Source organism: Acomys minous (genome assembly GCF_964271855.1).
Source record: "Acomys minous genome assembly, chromosome: 6".
Classification (NCBI taxonomy): domain Eukaryota; kingdom Metazoa; phylum Chordata; class Mammalia; order Rodentia; family Muridae; genus Acomys; species Acomys minous.
In genome coordinates, this window is record NC_140487.1 from 118,796,701 (window position 1) to 118,821,038 (window position 24,338).

At 51.8% G+C, this 24,338-nt stretch overlaps 1 protein-coding gene across 4 annotated transcripts in view; it reads right to left on the reverse strand.

Annotated features, from left to right (window-relative positions):
* The window catches only part of KAZN (kazrin, periplakin interacting protein), a 977,721-nt gene that overhangs the window by 25,095 nt on the left and 928,288 nt on the right, over positions 1–24,338 (reverse strand). For 3 of the 4 annotated variants that reach the window (XM_084784912.1, XM_084784914.1, XM_084784913.1), the window contains 4 exons: positions 22,157–22,346; positions 18,128–18,258; positions 14,001–14,051; positions 12,756–12,879 (listed from right to left, as the gene is read on the reverse strand). In XM_084784912.1, coding sequence (XP_084641038.1) covers positions 12,756–12,879; positions 14,001–14,051; positions 18,128–18,258; positions 22,157–22,346 — 496 coding nt within the window. Of the gene's footprint in view, positions 1–12,408; positions 12,880–14,000; positions 14,052–18,127; positions 18,259–22,156; positions 22,347–24,338 lie in introns of those variants that run through there. The other variant, XM_084784915.1, reaches the window with a different exon arrangement.

The window sequence follows — 24,338 nt, forward strand, 5'->3', positions numbered from 1 at the left end:
TTACAGTTTTGAAACAGGATCTCGTGTAACTCATACCTGAAATAAACTTTCTACGTCGCTGAGGCTGGTCTTGAACTCGTGATCCTTCAGCCTCTACCTCCTAAGTACTGGGATCATGGGTATGTACCACAATACCTGGCTCTTCTGGGATCATCTTGCCATTTAAAGCAAACTGCTACACAGCCTTGACTCTCCCCCTGCAACCCTCCAATACTTCACAACTATTCATCCCCAGAAGCTTCCTAAGCTAAAGTAGGCTCCGTTAGTTTACGGCGCCAAGTTCAAGGGTAGGCTTGCAAGCCTTTAGCTGGGCAGTGGCTAGTTAATTTCATCACTGGTGGTGAAAAGCTTTGATAAGATTGGGGGGTACAATTCCTACAGTCTGGATACTACAGAAAGTTGCCAAGGGAAGATGGGTGTCCATTTTTGACCTGCGCCATACTGGTTTCTACAGAGACACAGGCGCACTTGCAGCCGAGGCTGATGCCATGACGTGTGTTCACTGCCACGGCTGGCTGAAACCCTCTTAGAATCCACCAATACATTCACCTAGAGCCACAGTCTAAGAAAAAGAGGGCCCCAGGAAGCTTCCACCCATCCATAAAGGCCTTCTCTGTCCTTGCACTGTCCCCTCCCACCAGCTGCCTCTTCCAATAGAAACACAGAAATGAAGGAGCCGAGCTTTCCTGTTCTAACAGCCCGTGCTGTTACCAGCTCCAATTGCATCTGTCCAAAATAGCGCAACACACTATTGTACCTGAGTCTCACCCCTAGCTTATTCTATCTTCTTAGGTTCCTATGCTGCCTCTCTGAGACTCAGTTTCCCCATATTCAAGCCTGAGACAATATCCAAGGACTTTATTGAAGACTAATTAAGGTGACTGATGATTAATTTATATCTACATTCTTGGCCTCCAGCCCTAAGCCTGGCACATAGGCAGTGTAACTGAGACACTGTTTACAGGATGGTACAGTGGGCATTCAGTGTCATAGCACAGTCTTCTCTCAGCCTTCCTCACTTCTCTCTGTCCAAAGGCAGGCCTTTTCCTCAGGCCTCATGCCCTGGGTTAGAACAGCTATTTGCGGTGGCCACATAGCCTTCTGTGGGTTCTAGGATAGTACGAAGTCCGCTTTGCCGGGCGTGCTGGCAGCTTCCCTGAAGGTAAAGTCCCTGCTTCGTCTCTGAGTTCCCTGGACTCTGGAAGACTTGCTGGAAGGTGACTACATTTCTTGGCTACAGGCAGCTGCCCTTCCCCCAGTCTCAGGAAGCCCTGCTGATGATAATGGGCTGAGGCCCATTCTGAGGAGGACTCCTGTCCCCTCCACCCACCCCCCATTGGCCAGACACCCACACTGCTCAGTGCTAGGAAAGTATTGTGATGCCCAGTGGAGAAGGGCAGGAGGGTCACTGAATGGACAGAACTGGACACCTGCAGCCTTAAGTTCCTGCCAACAAGAGGGATCTGAGCACAAAGCCCACCTGGCCTGGAGCTACCAAAGCTGTGGACCCAGACCTGACCTGGGGCCATGGATCCCTTTCCTTTGCTGGATGTCAAAAAATCTAATTGTTAACGCTGAGGCCCTGGGGTCCTGTGTTGCATCCGTGGCCTCTTGCAAGGTCCAGAGCACTGGAAACATCTGGCCAGCATCCTCTCCAGGATTGCCAGGGCTGGGTAAGGCCTCTTCCTTTACGTGGGCCGGATGCAGACAGTGACACTGACTTGCTTGGGTCCCCCCAGGCCTCTGAGCTTGAAGCATTGATGACACAAAGCAGATGCATTCGCAGTACACCACTGGCATGGGACCAGCTCACAGAGGTGAGCTGGAGTCCTTGTCACCCCACAGTGCGTTTTAGCATTGCCTATCCGAGCTGACCTGAAGACACATGGGAGCAAGTCCCATAATCCATTGCTTCTTCCCAAGAGGTAGACCTCAAGCTCCCGAAGGCCACTGCACCAGGGCAAGGACAGGGGAGCTCAGGGAACCCCTGGTGTGTGCTGGGGATCTGTCCATGGTGGAGCCCAGCCTTAGTTACTAGCCCCTGGCATACTTTCACAGGGCCTCCTGCAGCCCAGAGACACGCAGGTATGAGGTTAGACCCTTTTCTCCACGTATTGTTTCAACTTTGCAACAGCTGAGATGTCCCATTTCCACCTTACAGAGGGAGAGGTGGAGGCCCTGGCTGAGTCACAGCTCTAAGCACTGGCTCCTGAGCAGGGAACTTGCTCGTACCCCTTTCTGCAGCAGGGGGGATACCTGTCAATTCTGCCAGCTCAGCTGTCACTAAAGGTACATCTCTTGCACACACAGGGCAGAAGGGAAAGGAGCTGGGGTTCACTCGCACACCTATTACAGACCATGATCTCATCTGTTTGTCTCTCCGGGTCCCAGTGCAGTGGTTCTCAACCTTCCTAATGCTGCTCCCCTTTAATACAGTGCTGTGGTGACCCCACTAAACCCTAAAAAGATTTTTATTGCTACTTCATAGCTGTGATTTTGCTACTTTTATGAACCGAAATGTAACTATCTGTGTTTTCAGATGGTCCCAAGTGTGACCCCTGTGAAAGGGGTCGTGACCCAGAGGTTGAGAGCCACTGTCATCCTAGTGACTCCTCATGTCCTTTTGTCTGTCCTCTCTATCTTTGTGGCTCTGACTTTTGCAGTGACCCCTGGTAGAGGCTGCCTTCTCCCCTCCCTGACCCTTAAGGTCTCCTCGTGATTTGTTCCAAGACACTTAGCAAGCCCAGCTTCCTAACAAGGAAGGACGCTGGCCCTGTCCAGGAGCGAGGCCAGCTTGACTGTGAATTTAATATGCCTATCCTATCTCACCAATACCAATTAGTCAGCCCAGAACTCCTATATCGTGCCAGAGGACCCTAGAAGGCAAGAAATCCAGACACTGGCAGGATGGAATCGCCCATCTCTTGGGCCCTGTGTAACAGACTCAGCTGTTCCTGCAGCTGAACAGTAGACAGCAGCTTAAGAAAGCATCCTCCCCCGCCTTCAAAAAAGAAAACATCCCCATTTAGCCAATTTCTAGGAATCCTTGTGTCCCTGTGGGCATGACTCAAAACATAAATACTACACCTATAGCTGCCTAACCTGGCACCTGGCTCACCTCATGTGTTTCGGTTGTTTGTTTTTATGTAGCCCAGGCTGTCTCAGATTTACTGTGTAGCTGAGGACGACCTTGAACTCCTGATCTTGCCTTCCCTCCTGAGTGCTGGCATTACAGGTTAATGCTGTTACACTCAGTCTTGTGGGGCAGGCCATGAGGGCGGAACTGAGGCCTTCATCCATGCCAGGCAGGCATGCAGCTGGTGGCACTACATTCCCAGCCCCGCTTTGCCTGTTAAGGCGCTGGAGTTACAGGTGTGTGCTGCCACGCCTGGTTTTTACCTCACTTCCTAAGGGCACTGGTCCAGCAGACAGGGATCTTAGGGGCTTCCATGTCTAGACAGTGCCAGCGAGAGCGTGCTTAGACCTCCCCACACAACCCCTAACTCAGCACCTCCCAGCACAGATGACTTCATCTGCCCCACTGTTTCTCCGAGTGTGACCCACACAGCTTGATGAAAAGACCCGGTTCTGGGCTCAGCTAAACTCTCGAAGCATCGGCTGGGAGAAGGGAAAGTATTTTTTTTGCCATGCAGAGCCTGTTAGGGCCTTCCTAAATAAATATGCTCCGTTAAGATTTACAGTACAGTCCCTCAAACTTATTGACCAAGATTTGTTTCCCTCCTAGCTGAATACTGTGCTGCAGCTCAAGACATTGGTGTCTGCATGTCCCACTGCTGGGTTAGACATGAGCAAGTCCCTCCCATCTGTTACAAGAGGGGCGGGGCAGAGGTCACAGGAGGGGTGGGGCAGAAGCTACAGGAGGGGTGGGGCAGAAGCTACAGGAGGGGCGGGGCAGAAGCTACAGGAGGGGTGGGGCAGAAGCTACAGGAGGGGTGGGGCAGAAGCTACAGGAGGGGCGGGGCAGAAGCTACAGGAGGGGTGGGGCAGAGGCACTGAGAGCACCTCAGCCCTAGTAGCCTTGTCTCCTATGCCTGGGGCTGGCTGGGTAACTGGAGCAATTGCTGCACTTGGCCGACTCTCACCTGAGCAAGGGGGTGACCCTGAACTGTACAAGCGAGTGTCCTGCCTACTTGGCGGCTGGTGACCAGTTGTGCAGCTGAGGAAACTTGTTGAAAATTCCTAGGTAGTGAGAATGGGGACCGAGCTCAGACCTAGAACCAGCACTCAGGTCTGCCTGGGAAAGAGTCACAAACTGGTGTAAGGCAGGGTTGCTTTACCTAGTTTCACTGTGGTTCACCCAGTTTCTAGGATCACAACTTCGTGGGGAAGATCTCTGGCCTCACATTACACAGACTTTTCTTTGTTTGTTTGTTTTTTCAAGACAGAGTTTCTCTGCGTAGCTTTGGCTGTCCTGGACTCATTTCGTAGACCAGGCTGGCCTCGAACTCACAGAGATCTACCTGCCTCTGGGATTAAAGGCATGCACCACCACAGACTTTCAAAAGCCACTAGCTCCATTTTCATAATCCCTGGGGTAAAGGAAGGGCCTATACCATTCCTGTCAGGTGGAGAGAAGGGCCGAGTGGATACTCTAAGGCTGTGGGGAGTGCTTCTCTGTAGGGCCTGGCTTCCCTTCCTATCCTGGCAAGCGCCTGCTGAGGAACACTTGTGAGTAACCATCCCAGCTTATGTGCAGCCTTTACTCAAATGACATCATATTTAAAGTTTCAGGAAGCCAGAATTTGGGATTAAGTGGCAGCCTGTGGAGCGGGGCAATAGCCCAGAATAGGCTGCAGGCAAAGCCCTGTACAGCACAGTCCAGGGAATTCTGAGATGATGGGCCGCAGAGGGGTAACTTCTTCCTGCTGTGTCTTTTAAGAGAACCTGAGACCCAGAGAAGAAAACCAATTTGCCCATGGTCACAGAGTCCACGATTAAACTGGGCTGGAGGTGATGGAGCATCTGGACGGGGGAAGGTCTAGCCTCCTCAGCATCCTGGGCAGGGTGTGGGCAGACCCCTGCTGACTCTCCGCAGTGGATCCATGTCTGACCACTCCACCAACGCTCCCACCAAACAGTTGTTTAGTGCCCATATGGATCCTGGCTGAGGCTAGGGATTCTCAGGACAAACACTGGAGAGCTCATGAGGAGGGCTCGGCCACGGTGGCTGGCAGGGTTAGAACTTGGCTCTAACTCGCGTCTTACACTCCCTGCCTCCCATCCCGACGCTGAGGACTTCTCTGTGACTCTTCTGAGGCTGGCAGCAGGTGGCAGACACATCGTGCCAGCTGAATGGCTCTGCTTAGCAGGGCCCCTCAAGGATCCTAGCAGAGTTATGACTGGAGTGACCAGGGGTCCTGCTTGCTTGTGGCTGGCTCCTCAGCCTTCCTTGTGGTGACCATGTCAAGTTTTGCAGGACATCACTCAGGCATACCCCGGAACCAGCCTTCACAGAGCCTATGCTGGGGAGCATGTTCAGTACGGGCTTAAACCCGGGGGTCTCCACCCCAGGCCTTTAAGTTCAGCAGGTGTGGGATGTGGCTGGGGGCAGGGGTGGTCTATGCCCTAGAACCAACTGGTCTACCTGTGTCCCCCAAACTTCTAATTGCTCTGTTTCTCTCACAGAGGGCTGGTTTATAAGCCCCTGGCTCTGGATGACAGCATTCACAGCCCAGGCTGATACTCAGCAGCTATAAGAGCTTTTCATAGATCTCAGAGGAACTCCTCAGGCGTCCCTGGAATACAATTGGCAAACTTCCTACTTAGGACTCATCTATTTTGGGTTGGGAAGCTGACCCAAAATAGAGGTGACAGCCTCAGGGCTTGGTCTTACCCTCCTAGTGAGACTTTCTGGAGTTTTCCGAGGCTTTCTGTCGACTGGCTGGCCCTGGTGGGGACCTTGGTGTCAGTTCGCCTGACACCACATAACACCACCACCAAGAGCACTCTTGGCAGCCAGGCAAGGCTCTGCCTCTTCCTAGCTGTGTGACCCTAGGCAAGAACTTCACCTCTCTGTGCCTTGGCTAGTCCATCTGTGTTTTTCTCAGAGAGTTCTTGGAAGGAAGAAGAGAGTGGAAGAAATAGTGAACAAGAGACACCTCACTGATAGAGCAGGCTGCCTTGGTCACTGGTACATGTTTTCTTATAAAAGCCACACCCTGGTAACTCTGAGTTTCTGCTTCAAGGACACAGCCTTGGTTAGTGACTGGGTACACATCTCTGCATGGTGGCCACAAGCAATGCCTCTCTGCATGGGTACACATCACTGCATGGTAGCCACACGCAATGTCTCTCTCCATGTCGGAGAGGCAGGACGCTGCTGGGATCAGTGACTCCATGGCCAAGGCCCGAGCCTCCCTATTGCAGAGCAGAGGAGCTGAAGGATGCTTCTTCATCATAACCCAGGACATGACACTGCGCTTGGGATTGGCAGCTGGAGTTTGCATACCCCATTCCCTCCTTTCCCCGCAGGGACCAGCCTTGGATTAGTCATTTCAGACAGTGGGCCAATAGTTGGCTTCCCAGCCCCATCTCATGCTGAGCTCCTTTTCTACTTCCCACAGAACTTAAACTCACATGTTACACGTCAGAGGACACAATCATGGTCTTTAAAAGCTTGCTTTTCACCTTTGAACTTGTAAGAAGGAGAGGTGGCCACACCCACTTTGCAGAAACACTTCCTGGAGCCCAAGGGCCGCACAACTAACTTGAAATCCAGAGCTGGGAGTCAAGACCTGGATGTGGCCTGAATCCTCTGGGGACTGTGAGGGTCCTCGTGATGGGATGACAAGTTCCCAAATACAGATCTTTCACATGAGTCGGGGGCACTGTGTACAACTTAATCCCCTAGCACTGAGGGCCTCAACCGCTGTTTCCTAATGACATCATCCATCTCCTAGTGACGTGCTAGAGCGCAACTAGGGCATTCCCAAACCCAAAACTCACTAGACTAGAGTTCATCCAGACATGTGTCCCACCACCCCTGTGTGTGTTACACAAGGTCTAGCGTAGCCCAGGCTGGCCTCAACATCTTATGTAGCCGAGGATGACCTCGATCTTCTGATCCTCCTGCCTTCATTGCCCAAGTGTTGTCATTATGTGCTTCTGGGGATGGAACCCATGCTAGGCTGGCACTCCATTAGATCCATTGGAAGCATCTGAGAAGCCCTGGTCCTGCTTCTCAAACACTAATTCTCTGGGGGACCTTGTGGTTCTCACAGAGGATGTGCACAGCAGTGGAGGACACAGGCTAACACATCATGGCTGCTTATTCGAGTATCTTCCCAGATCTGAGCCTCAGGACACCAACGCAAGGGTGGCTGAGGAGGCCATTACATCCCAGCTGCCATCACAGAGGCAGACCCCTCAGCTTGCCACGGAACATGCCGTGATTTTGATATCCAAGAATCATCTATCATACAAACTTTTTGTTCTTGTTGTTCGTTTTTGGTCTTTTTGAGTCAGTGTTTCTTTGTGTAGCCCTGGCTATCCTGGGACTCGCTCTCTAGACCAGGCTGGCCTCGAACTCAGAGATCTATCTGCCTCTGCTTCTGTGCTGGAATTAAAGACGTGCACCACCTCCACCCAGCCATTGAGGTTCTTTCTCATGGTCACAGGGAACTGTTTTATAGCGCAAACTTCTGCAGCCGTCCATTCTTCACCAGCTTTTATCCACTGGGAAACAGGACGGTGGGACCCCACCCAGTGTGGGTCCAAATTGAAAGAATTTAAGAGTCATTTGCCATACTAGAGAGGGAGATAGAGGTTAAAAAGATGTAAGTTTGGGGTATTTAAAACCATATTGTTTGAAAGCCAGGCCTGATGGTGCCTGCTTGTAATACCAGCTAAATATGAGGCAAGAGAATTTCTAGTTCAAGACCAGCCTAGATAACTTCCCGAGTTCCTGTCTCAAAAATAAAATAAAGATAAATCTGGAGGTACAGAGCATGTCTAACACACAGGAGCATCTAGTTTTAATCTCATATACTGCCCCCCCTGCCCCCCATCCCCAAAGGCCAAGACTCCACAGTGCAGCCAGCCCTCACCTGGGTTCTCAGAGCCCAAATAAAGCCAACAGCAGTGGGTGAATGCCACAGAGTGTCACATGGGAGGCAGCTCCAAGCCACGTGCTGATTCATCTGTTAGGGTTGGGGTGCCATATGCCTCGCCCCTACTGGACTGGAGCTGGCTCTCAAGTCCATAACTCAGGTGTGATGGGACTGGGCTTGGACAACAGGACAAATGCGGGTCATATTTGTCCCTTCTTGACAGGAGGAAAAACATAGAGCTTGTGTTGAACACCAGCCTGCTTCTGCTATGCAATCTGGGCATACTCCTCTGGGGGTAGGGCTTTTGGGTGCAAGAAATAAAGCTGATGGATGGGAAACACTGCACTATAACAGCAGAGCAATTTACCAGGCTGGCTCAGAGGCCATCGTGTGCCAGAGTGGGGGTGGGGGTATTAAGAGTGGGGTCTTCAAGCCAGGTCTTGCTGAACAGGAAGGCACCCCAGAGGGCAGGAATATACCTATAGGGCTTGGCCCCTCCCAGTTCCAGATGCCAGGGTTCAGCCAGACTCCCTTGGCTTGAAGCCTTGGGTTCCATCCCCAGCAGTGCACAATCCAGGCATGGTAGCTCGCACCTACAACCCCCCCACCCCCGTACAGATGTGACTTAACCTCAGCCTCCTCACTGGTAACACAGGCCGTGGGTTAACGGAGTTAATACATGGGAAAGCACACCGCGTGGAGCCTGGCCCACACGGCAAGCGCTTAACGAGTGTTAGCTATTATTGTTGTTACTGCGGTTGGTTACACTGGCTGGAGCCTGGTGGTATGAGTGGGAGAGCACCCAGAGGCGACTGAGGATGGCTCTGAAGGCTGAGCACTGCACACGCCGTACTCAGTAGCCCCAGAGAATCAGAACAGCGTAACCTGCACAGCAGGAACGCTGGCTTTGGATGCCCTGGGTGACCCTCTCCAATCTTGGATTAACAGGTGCCACTTGGAGGAGATTTCTTTTTATTAAGGAGGTACTGGCGGGGTACTGTAGCTCAGTGCTAAGGTGTTTCCCCAGTACGAGCAAAGGGCTGGGTTCTACCCCTACCTAGTACGACTCCTGCCCCCCAGCAAGAGAAAAGCACAAAGGAGGCGCCTCTGTGTCAGTGTGATCCCTAAGGCTTTGATGAAATCACTCCTTTCCGAGCTCACATTTTCCCTGTTTTTTTGTTTGTTTCGTTTTGATTTTTTTTTTTTAAATCATTGTTAAAATGCCAGGCTAGTTCCAGGATAGCAGATAAACTTCATCCTTTCAAATCTGACTAATGTTTGAGGCTTTCTAAAGAGAGAGGTCTGAGGCTACTCTTGGATAGGTAGGGAGGACTGATTGATTAGTAATGTCTGCACAAGGTCGGACACAGACATCAACGTGCCTGCCTTGTGGTGGACTCTCAATCCTGGCTGCTGGCTAGCATCACTGGAGGGGTAAAAGCTTTTGATTCCAGGATGTGGCTAACAATGGCCACTCTGGTGGCCAAAACTCCTTATGGTCCCTAGCATCCCCGACCCTGCGACTTCACAGACCTAGAGTCCTTGGAGCATGGCTTGCCTTTGTCCATGCTCTCTGCTAGCAGAGCTGGGAAGAGGCATTCAAGTGCATTCTCTCACCAGTCTTGCTTCTGGGCACAGAATCTGAGGGCACTGGCTACAACCAAGATGTGGGGTTTCCTAGACGGGCTCTTCCCAGGACATATGGGAAAACCAGAGTTTTGCATCTGAGGGATCTTGGGAAGCTGAGAAAACAGCCTAGTCTACTCTGCCTTGGATCCTGATGTTTCTTATAAGCCACCCTGGCCGCCCGAGCTAGGAACTGCCCAAGGAAAGGCAACAGGCCTCAAAATCACCGCAACAGCTCTGACCTCTGGATGGAGCGTGAGGGGAGGGGAAGCGATGAAAGCTGGTGGGGCCTCTGAGCTCCAGGGAGTGGGGGCTCCTGGGCTAGGAGATGTGGGCCGTCCAGGATGCTGATTGCTCCTCCAAATTAGGAGATGTGGCATAGGCAAGATGTTCTGGGAGTCCACCTGGCTTGGCCCCCTTCAGGCGACTTAGCATCCAGCCAGCTTTCCTCGGGGCCCCTCCTGTCACCCAGCCTAGGAATTTCACAGAGAGAGAGGTGGTCAAGCAACCTGTGCTTCCTGGAGGGACATGGGCTCCCCCCTTGGAGCAACGTAGAAACAATCAAATCACATAGAATTCCATCATATTTTAAAATAAGCTTTATTTAGATTTTTTTTTAATATTTTATATTTTGCATCCATGCCTTCGAGAAACCTCTCCCACGGGAAAAGGTCATTCTCATCTCTAATTACCCAGAACTCATTCCCTATTTGACGTGGTTCTCTCAAATAAATCATCCTTCGTAATTCTTAGGATGATCTCCTAATTTCCAAAAACTGAAATGAAAAGGAATGACTAAGTCATTACCAGGAGTGGTTGCAATCTTATTTTCTTATAAGTGGGGGAGGAGGGATCATTAAAAAAAAAAAAAAGACAAAACCAAAAAACCAAAACCAAAACCCAAAATAAAACCTAGAAATTCAGTGGTGGGAAAAAGTGTTTTTGAAGACCTCCCTCTGATGCCAGCTCTGGCCTTTCTCCTTCACACCAGACTGGGTCAACCAGCTGAGCTGAAAGGGTGTGTACACAGGGCGGCTTACTAGGTGTCCCTGCCTGCTCTCCCTTGGGCTTTGGGCCAGCTTGGGGGGAGGGAAGAGGGGACAGGGGACCTGATGGGGGCTTTTTGGCTTGTTTCAGAGACTTTAGGCACAGGATCCTATACATTCCAGAGGCTCCTTCCAGCATAGAGAAATCTCTTTCCAAGAGCCGAGACTGTTTTTGTTAGTGGGAGCACCATGGTGGCCACGAGGAGCATGGGCTGAGCTGTTAGTGGTTAAGGATCGGTAGAGAGGGGTTGGGGATGGGGCAAAAGGAAGGGGAAACTGAGTTCCAGGGGTGAGGCAGTTTTGGATGGAAACCTGTGGGTTCTCCAGGCCCCGGTGAAGCCCTGTGGGGACAGAGCTGGACCCCCAAAACAGGTATAGGTACCTGCCAGCCCTCTTGGCACTCATCTCGGGATTTGAGGTGCTGACACTATTGGAGGACAGGGCTCCGGGGATTCTGAGAGAGTCCATGTGTGGCTGAAGGAGCCAATTGGAAAAAAAGAGGGCAGAGGGTTCACCTGCCAGACTGTCCCCAACAACTCTTCCTAGAAGGTGGGCATCTTTTCTGTTGACACTGGCCTGCCCCCATGTGCGGAATAAACTAAGGATGGAGAGGCATGCGTGGGCCACCGGAGGCCTCTTACCCAACTGACTTAGGCCCAGGTGTCTGGTCAGACCCTGTGGATATGCCCACCCAGGCTGTCCTTCCCTGGACTCCTCCATCAACATGGCTCCAAAGACAAGCCCAGAAGGGAAGTGCTCACTGAAGTCACGGTCTGTATGTCAAGTCAAATAAATATATAGGAATATATATAGACTATATAGAGAAAGGCCAGAGCAGAAGGTGGGCATGCTCTCAAGCAGGGACAGCAGCCAGGAGAGACAGAAAAGAGAAAAGAGAAAAAGCAAGCTGGCCATCTGAGGTCCCCAGTTCTAGCCACCTGAATTCTACCTTGCACAGTGTCTGCAGCGGCATGAACACAGAATAGAGAAGCCAACAGAAATGCCCACTTCCCACCCACCCCATGGAAAAATATACATTCCGATATTTACGTAATAATTTAGATAGAATACGTTTTTTTTCTGCATTTGTGCAAATAAATTAAATGCAACAGTTTTCTTTCTCTCTTTTTGTTCCATAAAGAAAGAAACAGCAACGCAATTTAAAAACAGGCAGGCCATTAAAAAGAGCCCATATGACCCCCCCCTTATAAACACTGCAGCCCAGCCAAGACTCCCTGGCTGGGCTCACGAGTCTCTGCAGAGTGATCTTACCCTGACGACAATGGTGGGGTGTTTTTTGTGGTTAAAGTGACTTGGGCACACCCCAAGAACAGGGTCTGGTCCCACACGTTCACACTGAAGGGTCGGGAGGAGGGAGACATGGAAAACAGACCACATCCTTGGCGGCATGGGCTGCAGGAGTAGCGGCTGGACCAGGGACTTTACAAGCACAAAGTGCACACTACGTCTGTTATTTACAAATACACAGCAGTCCTTCAAGTGTTCAAGTTTCATAAAAAGGAGGAGGGAGAAGAAAGGGGAAAACTAAAACCAAAAATACAACAGATTAAACAAACAAACCAAAAAACAAAAAACAAAAACAAAAACCTAAAACAAAGCAAAGCAAAACAAAACAAAAAACCCAAAACACTGAAAAACAAAACAAACAAGAAAAACAAACACAACTGTATCGCTCAGAGACAACAGGGTTGACAGAGTCACACACAGTTTGTGGTATGTACATCGATTACAGAGGTGTCGACGCGGGAGGTGGGGTGGGGTGGGGTCACATTTGTGTTTCTGCCCGTTCCAGGCACTCAGCCACACACACCCACACCGGTGAGTGCACCCCTGCACATGCACCCCACGCAGGCTCCGGCGCCCCCATGCACACACACACTCTCGCACGCCTCCATGGCTCATCCACACACAGACACGCCCGTGGGCAACGGGCGAAGGGCGGTGGGTTATCACCAGTCCGCGTCTTCCTCTATGTAATAATCAGGGGCGGTACCATCAAAGAGGCCCGGGTCGAGGGACTTCCGTTGCTTCCCTCTGGCGAAGACTCGAGAGATGGAGCCAAATCCCATCTTCTCCTTCTTCTTTTTCCGTTTTTGGTCTTCAAGATCCTCTAGTGACTAAGGCAGAGGGGAGAAGAGCAAAGGTTAACTTAGCCTGGTGGGGAGGATACTGGTGGAAGGAAGGGTGGGGAGGAAGGAGGCTTTCCTACGGTCAAGAACACGATGTAGAGCCGGGCGCGGTGGCGCGCACCTCTAATCCCAGCACTTGGGAGGCAGAGGCAGGCGGATCGCTGCGAGTTCGAGGCTAGCCTGGTCTACAAAGCGAGTCCAGGAAAGCCAGGTTGCTTTCAAAGCCTCTCAGAGACAGTAATAGAACCCACTCAAGACTGTCCTGAGAGCCTAGGAACCCTGACAATGACCTTGTTACTCTGGGTTTGGGGGTACCGCCTACAGAGAGCTTTACAAATGGCCAAGTGCTTTCATACAACGACAGGCGGTTGGTATAATCTACAGAGAGGCACGAAAACCGACTTGAATGTCTTGAAATACAGTTCCTGCCCCCCAGGTCTGGGTGGGAATCCCTTTCGGGAGGGCCCAGGAATCGGTATGCAAGATGGCTGCAGCCTGGAGCTGGTGAGATGGCTCAGTGGTTAATAAGAGTACCGACTGCTCTTCTGGAGGACCCGGGAGCATCCACGTGGCAGCTCACAACTGCCTGTAAGTCCAGTTCCAGGGGATCCGACACCCTCACACAGACACACATGCAGGCAAAACATCAGTGCACATAAAATAAAAATAAATCATTAAAAAAAAGATGTCTGTCAGAAAATGAGAAACATGAGAGATGCTACTCTCAAGTTCTTCTCACACTGATGACAAAGGAGGGGGCAGACCTCGCAGGAGCCGGAAGTGCCCACTGCCCGTGGTTCCGCCTTTAAAGGATGAAGCTCACAATAATTCAGAGGCCTAGATGCAAGGGGAAGATGCAGACCACAGCAGCAGGATACAGGATGTGTGGTGTGCACAGTGGGTCTACAGGTCAGGCAGAGTGTGTGCCCCGCCCCCAGCTCAGGTGCCAGCACACGTGTGACTCAAACAGGGGTACTATTCCTAGGGTCTCTAGATCTTGGGGGTCCAAAAATGGCATCACGGTGACCGAAGGTTCAGAGCAACGAGGCCGGGTGAGGTCAAGCTGGGGTGGAGGGAGGCTGCAGGGCACCCAGGGGTGTTCTACCCACCTGTACAATAGGGTTGTGCAGGCTCTTCTGAACTGGGCCGGGACTGTCGCCCTGTAGCCAAAGGAGAAGAAGATGAAGCAGCAGACACAGGACACACGAGGGCACAGGTAGCCCCCGAGGATGAGGGTCTTCCCTGGAGGGAAGCCACCAACTCCTCTGGGGCTGCCCTGCCTCTACAGTGGAGATCCCACTGGTTCACCCCCACCCCGGCCTTTCCACATAGCTGACTGTTGGGAGTCTGGGGTCATCACCAGACCTCGTCAGTGGTCCCCAGGAGTTTTCTGGCCTGTTCTGGCCTTTCAACCCTAAATCCTTTGAGGTTTAAGTTCCTGTTTTAATTGGTCCTTGGGTTTGAAATGAAGGTTGGTTCTTCTAGGTAATTGTTTTGTTTTTTGTTTTTGTTTTTTTTAATAAGGGAGTGTGTGTGTGTGTGTGTGTGTGTGTGTGTGTGGAGAGATGGCTCAGAGGTTAAGAAGTCTCGTAACCTCTTCCAAAGGTCCTGAGTTCAATTCTGAGCAACCACATGGTGGCTCACAACCATCTATAATGAGATCTGGTGCCCTCTTCTGGCGTGCAGGTGTAAAAGCTGGCAGAACACTGTATACATAATAAATAAATGAAGCTTTAAATAAAGAAAGGGGCATGGAGCTGAGGTCAGTGATAAACTCTAGCAAGCCTTGGGTTCTATTCCCCAGCACTGAAAAGGGGGCGAGGGGAAAGAGTATAATAACATTAAACAACTGACTGGGGAGACCGAAGGTTCACTACCTTACCCTGAAACCAACACAGCACCCCTCTGTGGAGGGGCTGTCAGGATCTGTTAGTCGGATGTAGGGCTTAGGAGTCCACCGACTTTCCCTTACAGAGCTAGTAACAAGTCGAGCTGGGACTCAAATTCGGAGTGTCTTGATTTCTCCTGGCTCTGTGCCTTTTCTAGGCAGGGTTCCATAGCAACCACACACTGAGTTCTGGGCCTTAGGACTGTCTGGGAACCTACTCACACAGGTCAGGGCTCCTTTCAAATCCTTTGTGGGGAGCATCTGATAGGCTGTGGGTAGGTAGGACATGTCCATGGGTGGCCAACTATGTTCCAAGTGGGTGGGGGAAGGGACCGTTAATAGCTTGTGGATGTGCAAATGTTTAATACATTGCCTGAATCATGTCTGTTCTACCTGGGAGCAAACAGTCCATTGAAATGACAAAAGGCATCGTTAGGGAGCCTCCTAGTGGTTCTTTCTGGAATTGCAGGCATAATACCCACAAGGCAATCGATGGTTGTCACTTGGACCAGTGTCTCTTAATGTGTAAGTTCCCTGAGTCCTCTTTTCTGCTCTAATTAGTGGCTTGAGTGTGAGGGGTCCTTCAGTCTAGTCTGTGTTGATTTTGTTGGTACCAGGTCAAATCCCTGAAGGACAAAGGGTCACCTGGAGCCATTTTCTGGCTTTTAAGCTTACCTATGGGGAACGGTGGGGGGGGGGGGGCCAGGGGGCGGGTTGGAGAGATTTAACAAATGACAGTTCAGTCTAGGGTCCAGTCTCAAGGTTTGTAAACAAAACTCACTCTGCAGACAGCTGAGACAGCTCCTCAGTGAAGTACCGTCTTTTCTAAACATGTCTAAGTTGCCTCTGGCAGCAGGCCATGTGCTAAGGCCAGACTGGGCAAAGGCCGGCCTGTGTCAAATGCAGTGTGGTAAGAGTAGGGCACTTCTGCCAGGCATGGTGGTATACTCCTTTAATCCTAATACTCGGGAGGCAGCGGCAGGCGGATCTCTGTGAGTTCGAGGCCAGCCTGGTCTACAAAGCAAGTCCCAGGACAAACAAATAGGGCACTCACTGTCACTATGGTCCTTTCAACTGAAAAAAAAAATGGGTGACAGAGACCATAGAATGGTTTTCTTTGCTGTCTTTGGTTTGCCAGCCTCATCTCCAAGGCTGTGGACAAGAAAAGACACACTGCTTCTTCACAGCCTTTGGAAAAGAAGGGATCCTAGCTCTGCCATGCAGCTTCTGGGCCAGTAATCTGGTGGCCACCAAAGCAGGCTGGGATAGGATGTCTCTTAGTGACTTTGTGTATGTGTGCATGCACATGTGGGTGTATGTGTGTATGTGAGTGTGTGTGTCACCCAGAGGCCAACCTTGCAGTCATTCCTCAGGAGCCATTTGTTGTACTTTTTGAGACGGAGGGTAGGGTAGGGTGGGGTGGGGGGTGGGGGGGATTTCTTTCATAGGCCTGAGCTCACTGATCAAACAAAGCTGGCTGGCGAGGGAGCCCCAGGGAGCCTCCTGTGTCTACCTCCCCAGTGCTGGGATTACAAGTGCACATCACTGTGCCTGGCCTTTCCCCGTGGATTCTGGGGACTGAACTTGGCTCTCTACGCTTGCACGGGGAATGCAGTGACAATGGAGCCATCTCCCCAGCCCTTATAATCGTAGCGACTTTAATAACAAGCACACTGCATGGCCACTGTGGATGGCAGGTGGCTACTTTTCATAATCTTATGTACTTGCCTTTGTTTGTTTGTTTGTTTATTTGTTTTTGTTTTTCAAGATTGGGTTTCCCTATGTAGCCTTGGTTGTTCTCGACTCATTTTGTAGACCAGGCTGGCCTCGAACTCACAGAGATACACCTGCCTCTGCCTCCCGAGTGCTGGGATCAAAGGCGTGCGCCACCACCACCTGGCTGAATGTGCTTGCTTCTTATGGGTTCTCACAGCCCGTCCCTCTCCTGTGTGTCCTAGGCAAATGATAGCACAGCCAGCAAATAATGGTTTTCCTATGTTCTCTTGGTTAATAAAGGAGGATTAACCTGAGTTTCTGAAAATGCCTTCCCAAGGCTGGTGAGACGGCTCAGTGGTTAAGAGCACTTGCTACTCTTGCAGAGGACCTGGGTTTAGTTTCTGGTACCCACACGGTGGCTCACAACTACTCGCAACTCCAGTTCCATGGGAATCTGATGCCCTTTCCTGGTCTCCATGGGCACCGTGTACACATATGGTGCGCTGGCAATACACATGCAGGCAGAACACTCATGCACATGAAATAAAAACCAATCAATCAGTCAGAAAGAAAAAAAGCCTTGCTATGCACCCGGAGACCCTTCTGGGTGGCATCTCTGTCATTAGGCCATGGCAGCGAAGCCCCATGGGTTATCAGTCATGTTGATGGGACAAAAATTCAAAGCGGTCCCCACCTCTGACTCTCCATTCCTGTTGGAGGCTGACATGGTTTTCAGCCATCCACTGATGTTCAGGCCACCAGCTTGGGGGCGGGGTCTCCAGCGGCTTGGCTATGGTTTGAGAGTGTCTTCCCAAGGCTTGTTGTATCGGAAGCCTGGTTCCCAGTATGATGATGTGGGACGTAATGGAAACTTTATGGGGCAGAGCCTAACAGGAGCCATTTCTGTTATCAGTTTCCCAGCCTCAGTCTTTTTGTTATAGCAAATAGAAAGTGAAAAATACAGCACCCTGGAGGACTCATGTCTCTTAGCTGCTGGTGCTCAGTAGGTAATTAAAAAATTTTTGGGAGGGGCGGGCTAGAGAGATGGCTTAGAGGTTAGGAGCACTGACTGCTCTTCCTGAGGTCCTGAGTTCAACTCCCAGCAACCACATGGTGGCTCACAAGCATCTATAATGTGATCTGGTGCCCTCTTCTGGCTTACACGTATACATGCAGGCAGAGCACTGTATACATGATAAATAAATCTTAAAAAAAAAAATTTTTTTTTTGACTTAAAAAGTAAGACAAATTCACAGGACCAATCGTGTCCCAAACCACTGAAGCCTCAAAATTAGCAATCTGCTGCATTCCAGGGTGAGGGAATGAGTGTGGGTGCTACAGGGGGGAGGGCAGGTGGTCCTGTGGTCAGGGCCAGGGTCCCAGGCAGGGCGGGGTTCCAGGCTGCGCAGACCCTGCTCGCCCTCCCGGGCACAGGAGGGAACAGGCCTCATTTCTTTCTCTCCCCACATCCACTGCTTCTCGCAAAAGGAAAGAACAGAACGGGAATTGCCTTCGCCACGGCGTTCCCTGGGTGGACGAGAGGAAAGAGCGGGCACATCTTTATCCCACCCCGTGGCCCCGCCATTTCTGGGCAGGGCCCAAGAGCCCAGGCCCTGCCGCTGCTGGCCTTACGTTGCAGAGGGAGTGTGTCCGGTGCCGTGGGGAGTTGATGTCGCTCGGTGTAGACGACCGGTCGCCTTCAGCAGCAGATGCGTCGGAGATGACGGAAGGCTGTCTTGAGTGGCAGGGGCTCACTCTGACCGCTGGAAAACAGGGACGGCTGGTCAATGAGTGACACATTAGAGGCTGCCCAACGCACCCATTATATGGATAATAACACTGAGTCAGAGGGAAGGCGAGTGTGGTGGTCAACTCTTCCCTTCTCGTTCTTGGGGTGGCAGCTGCAGGGAGACCCTTCCCCTTCCTTTTGAGCCAGTTCAGCCCCTCCTCAGCTGGAGGAGGCGAGGGTCCACAAAGTCCCATCTGAATGGTTTTAGACGCTATGCAACCCTAACACAGCTGGATTGCAGAGTCCCAGACAGGACAAGAAACCCCCATGCCACTACGCCCTCGGAGACACAGCCTCCAAGTCTGCCAACTCTCTTAGCTCATGGCAACTGCCATCCGTCCTCGTGAAGACCAGGGTGGCCTCTCTGCCTCCACTCCTCACAATGAAGCCAGAGCCACAGGCTTTTGGCCACTGTTGGAGTAAAAAATAATACACCCCTCCTCCTGGCCCCTGAAGCCTGGCATGCCACCCACTCCCTGTTACATTTCTGCATGTATGTAGAGGTCAACAGTTGACAGGTATCTTCTTTAATAGCTTTTCACCTTTACATTTTTACTTTTATAGTGGGATGTGTTGGCGCACACCTTTGATCCCAGCACTCGGGAGGCAGAGGCAGGTGGATCACTGTGAGTTTGAGGTCAGCCTGGTCTACAAAGGGAGTCCACGATAGCCAAGGCTACACAGAGAAACTCCGCCTCAAAAAACCAAAAAAACAGAAAAAACCCAATTACTTTTATTTATGTGTATGTGTGTATGCTTGCTTGTCTGTATGTGCATAGTGTGTGTATGCAGTATCTGTGGAGGCCAACAGGGGGCACCAAATGCCCTGGAACTGGAGTCACCCTCCATGTGGATTCTGGGAACTGAACTCAGGCTCTCGGCAAGAACAGCCATTGATCTTAACTGCTGAGCCATCTCTCTAGTCCTCTGTACCTTGTTTTTTGAGACAGGGTCTCTCACTGGACTCGCAGCTCACTGACTCAGCTAGACTGACTGACAGCAAACCCTGGGTACCTTCCAGTCTTTATTTCTTGGGGCTGGGATTACAGGTGCACACTGCCACGCCCAGCTTCTTACCTCCTGAGGAATGAGCTCTCTGATCCTTAGATGTCTGCATCCAGAACCTTACCGACCGAGCCACCCTCCCATCCCACCCACCAGTCTTATCGCCGGACTATTTGGACTATTTACACACGTATCGTCTGCCTGGCACTGAGTGTACCATGGGGCCCTTTTATGCATCCACTTCTGGGGCTTTCAGGGTCTGGCTCTTTGTAGGCACCTAATCAGCAGTGCTGGAACGAAAGGTCTATCCTGGACGCCATAGCGCAGAGACCCACCGGGCCGTGCTGCACACCTCTCCCACATGCCAGTGTCAGCACCCACTCTCTGGGCTGGCAGTCCCTGCCACCATTGACCATGTGGCCCAATGGGGAAACTGCTGGTCTAAATCAGTTCCAACCTAGGAGAGTCTCTTTACGGGCTGTGTGGCCCTGGCCACGCTCACCCCCCTTTCTGAGCTAATTCTTTTGCTGTTGTTGTTGTTGTTGTTTTTCCGAGACAGGGTTTCTCTGTGTAGTCTTGACTATCCTGGATGCTCTTTGTAGACCAGGCTGGCCTCGAACTCACAGTGATCTGCTTGCCTCTACCTCCTGAGCGCTGCCTGGCTTCTGGGCTAATTCTATTATCTGAAGCATCGCGGTGCCCGTGATGGTTGTTATTTATTTATTTATTTATTTTGTGACAACTTGACACAAGTTAGAGTCACCTGGGAAGAGAGATCCTCAACTGAGAAATTACCTCCTTCAGATTGGCCTGTAGGCAAGTGTGTATTGTATGTATGTGTGTGTGGTGTTTTCTTGATTGACGGTTGATGTGGCAGGGCCCAGCCCACTCTGGGTGGTGCCACCCCTAGGCAGGTGGCTGTGGGTGGTATGAGAAAGCAGTCTGAGCTAGCCATGGAGAGCAAGGTAGGAAGCAGCTTCAGTCTCTGCGTCTAGGTTTCTTCCGCCTTGAGTCCCTGCCCTGATGTCCCTTCATGAAGCTGCAAGCCGTTTGATGAACTAACCCTCACCTCGCCAAGCTGCTCTGTCATGTTTACCACAGCAGCACAGAGCAGATTAGAAGAACGCTACCAATAATGACAGCCCCTCTGAGACCCATGCCTACGGTGGGGCATGCAGTAGGAAGGGGAAAGGGACCACGTGCCCAATGCCTTCCCAGTGATGGCATGGTGTGAAGGTGGGTGACCCCATGCGGGTAAACACCTAGTTACAGAAGCACAGGGGAGTGGGGACAGGTGGGCAAGGGAGAGGGCTGGGAAGTTTCTCCAGGAAGCCATGTTTAATAAGCTCTGAGGTGGCTACAGGAAGGAAGGGCCCAGAAGGTGGATCCTGTGGCCTGGCTAAGCCCAACTTAGTGTTAAGCCCCATCAAAGAGAGGCCCTGCAGCCGCAGGCTTGCGATCAGAAGGCACCTAGCATTCTATTAGGTTCTGAAATGGTTGGAAACGCTTTCAACAGTACTTCTGTCATCTGCAGCCAGGGTGGACCAGAGGCTAGGGAGCCACCCGAACACCTGGATCTTGGGAAATCCCTGCAAGGGTCAGCAAAGAGCACTCCAGTCTGTTTGCAGTAGGGGTTCTGACACCCTGTGTGTCCCCTGTCAGTGAGGACAGTGTTGACAAAGAGGAGCAGCTAGTATTTACGAAGGCCCTGACTTGGGAATTCTGTACACTTTACCTTTCTGACAATCCGGGAAGGAGGGAGGTCTCAGCAAACAGACACAGAACACACACTGCATTCCTCGTACCAAAGGAAGAGATGACCGCCCCCCCCCCCCCCCCCCGTCTCAGGTCATAGGTCACATCCTTTGTAAGTAGCAGAGCCGGGATGTGATGTCAGAAGTGTGAACCTGTGCCCCCTGTCCTCCCTCTACAGTTCTCCTGCCTTCCCCCACCTGCTCCATCTATAGGCAGCATGGGATGTGTGTACTTGTCCCTGGCCTCGTGTATCCAGCTGTGGGCACCTGGACGGACAGTTCTACGGGAGCCCCTAGAGCAGTGGTTCTCAACCCTCCTAATGCTGGGGCCCTTTAATACGGTTCCTCATGTTGTGGTGACCACCCCCAATCATAAAATGATTTTTGTTGCTACTTCATAACTGTAATTTTGCTACGGTTATGAACTGTAATGTAATTCTTTTTTTTTTTTTTTTAGATGTAGGGTTGTAGGGTTGTGAAAGGGGTCGCGACCCACAGGTTGAGAACCACTGTTCTAGAGGACCCCCCTTGGCCCCCTCCCCCACCTTGATAAAGAGTCAGGTGGCTCTCTGAGGCACAGTCACCGATGTACAATAGGATGATAAGAAGTCTGGATTGGAAAAAAAAAAAAGAAGTCTGGATTGGAGTGTGTGCCAAGATAGTGGGAAAGGATGCCAGGCATCCCGCTAAGCATGTGGAGCAGACACACATGACATTTATACTTTTTCTGTGTAACGCACGGATGAGCCACAGCTGTCAGTCAAGGAGCTCAGCATCCTTTCCTACCAAAGGAAGCCCAAGTGATCCAGGCTGGCCATGGAGGGCACTGGCTTTTCCAGACACTGCAATGAGGTCAGGGGTGGCCATGTGACCCAAGTTGACCAATGAGGGTACTTGCTTCTGCTTCTCCTTAGGCACAGCGGAGCCTCTGGATCCAGCTATGCCCGAAGGCTATCTCTTAGTGGGTTTAGCTATGCCAGTCATAGTTTGGCCTGTGCTGCCCAGGTTGCCGCAGTGTGAACAAAGGAGGATATTGCCTTTTCTGCTGGGCCCAGCGGCCTCCTGTGAACCTCCTCGTCCCCTTATTGCTGGGCCAGGTTGGGCAGGACTCACCTTGCCGGTCTGCAGGGTGCGGAGGATGGGAGTGGTAGAGAGTCTGTTGGCTCTGCCGGATGGCAGCAGTCAGTGGGAGGTCAGCCTGCACCACCCACTCCTGGTTGCCGTTGAGCACCGTCTCGCCGGGCATGGCGAGTGAATGCCTCTTGGGAACATCCTTGGTCAGCGTGGCTAAGGACTGCTTGGCCTGGAGAAAGAGCGGGAGACAGGAAGAAGAAAACGTAACCAGGGGGGACCTCTCACGTAGCTGCCTGACACCACCTGACACCACCACGGCAAGAAAGCCAAGAATTTTACTTCTACACCAGTGAGCCGCCAGCAGTGTGCTGCAAGCCGTGGGCCAGTACGGCAGGTCTCACCCACGCTCACCAGGGTCTCACCTTCAGGTGCCACTAAGAGCAAAGTGTGACCCACATATGGGGGAGGGGGAGGGGAGGGGAAGGAGGGGGGAGTCCAAGCACACTTTCATCACTTCTAGCTTCCAAGCCAGGACTCTGGGTGTGCACATATGTATGTGCGTGTGCATGCCCTTGTGTACGCATGCAGATGCGTGTGAAGGCTACAGGTCAACGTTAAGGTGCTGTTCCTTAGGAGCCACCCACCTTGTTTTTTGTTTTCTTTTTTTGAAAGAGGGTCTCTCTCTGGAGCTTGCCAGTTAGACTAAGGCTGAACTCAAGTCCACACACTTAAGTGCAAGCACTTTATCAACAGAGCCAGCCCCAGAGCCAGACCTCAGCTGGGATTCTGACGGGCCGAAGGAAGTGGCGTAGGGGCAGAAGTGGCATAGGGGTATCCTTGGGTAAAACCTTGTAAACTATAAACTGAGTTTGAGAAGAGCAAGGGTCATGGGCGGAGAAGCCAGCCCCGAGAGACCATCAGGGAAACACCTAAATAGCCCATGGTGCACAGGACAGCCCTGCCACAGTTATCCAGGCCCCTTGGTGGCAGCAGAAAGGGTAGGGTGCCATGTAAAATGCCCAGCAATAAGGATTCATTCAGGAGAGCTGAGCTGGTGTTGGAAGGCAGCAGGGTTGGTATAGCCTGGGCTCCCAGGGACAGGGCCTGTATTAGGGGAACTGCCAGCCACAAGACTCAGTGCTACAGGTGGGGCTACTTGTGGGTAGCAAGGCTGCCACTGTGAGGGTCCCAGGTCAGAGAGAGACCTCGTGGCTACAAGTTGTTGGCCCACTCCCACCAGGGCAAGTGGAGTTCTATGAGACAGAACCTTAAGTTTGTTGGGGGAGAAAAGGCAAACATGCATTCGGCACAGACTCTTGCATACTCTTCCGGTTTTCTACGGCTTGGGCGCCTCTCCAGGCTCCTGCATGGCAGAGGAAGCCGGATGAGGAGCTGAGGAGACAGGGGAAGGCCTATCGTGGTTTCCCTTTCTGCAAATATCCTGCGCACATACGTAGAATGCGGGAGACCCCCCCCCCTCCGCACACACACATAAACCAACTCACCCACAAAACAAGCAGCCCTTAGGGGCAACACAAGAAGAGGCCCAGGCGCGATGCCCTCCCATTCCCACTTGCTTTCTCTGCTGGGGGACGCAGGACCTCACCTCTGGCTGAGTCAGGAGTGGGCCCTCTGTGTGGAGTGGAACATCACTACCCGACAAGTCCGAGATCCCACCGGGTCCCGTGCCTAGATACCTTAGGCACGCTCCCTCTGTCCACGCAGGACTTGAAATCTCCGAGAGAGATTTCTCTTTCTTGGGAAAAAGAAACAAAGCCCACTGGGCAGAGGGTGAGCTTCGGGAGGCAGGCATGTGCTCACTGAGGCTGTGTGGATGTCTCCCACCAGGAACCCACACAACGTTTCTGACTAACCTTTTCCACTACATATGACTCAATGCTGGGAACTCCTCCTGAACTCTGATCTCCCCGCACTTCTCCTCTCTGGGCCTCCACCCTCCCTGGAACCCTGAGCTCTTGGGAATTTTCAGTTGGGATGAATATGCTCATGTGACCAAAATCTAAATAGACCCCTGCTGCTGGGGAACTTGTGTGACCTTGAGCACCCCTTGACTTCCTACTGCACTTGGGAGGCCTGACGCCCTTCCAGGATACCTGTGTGCTTCTGCCAGGCAGAGCTGCCCTCTGTTGTCTGCTATCTCTGCAACTTGCACTCTCAGAGATGGCTTCCCCCTGTCAGCCTGGACCTCAGGGCAGAAAGG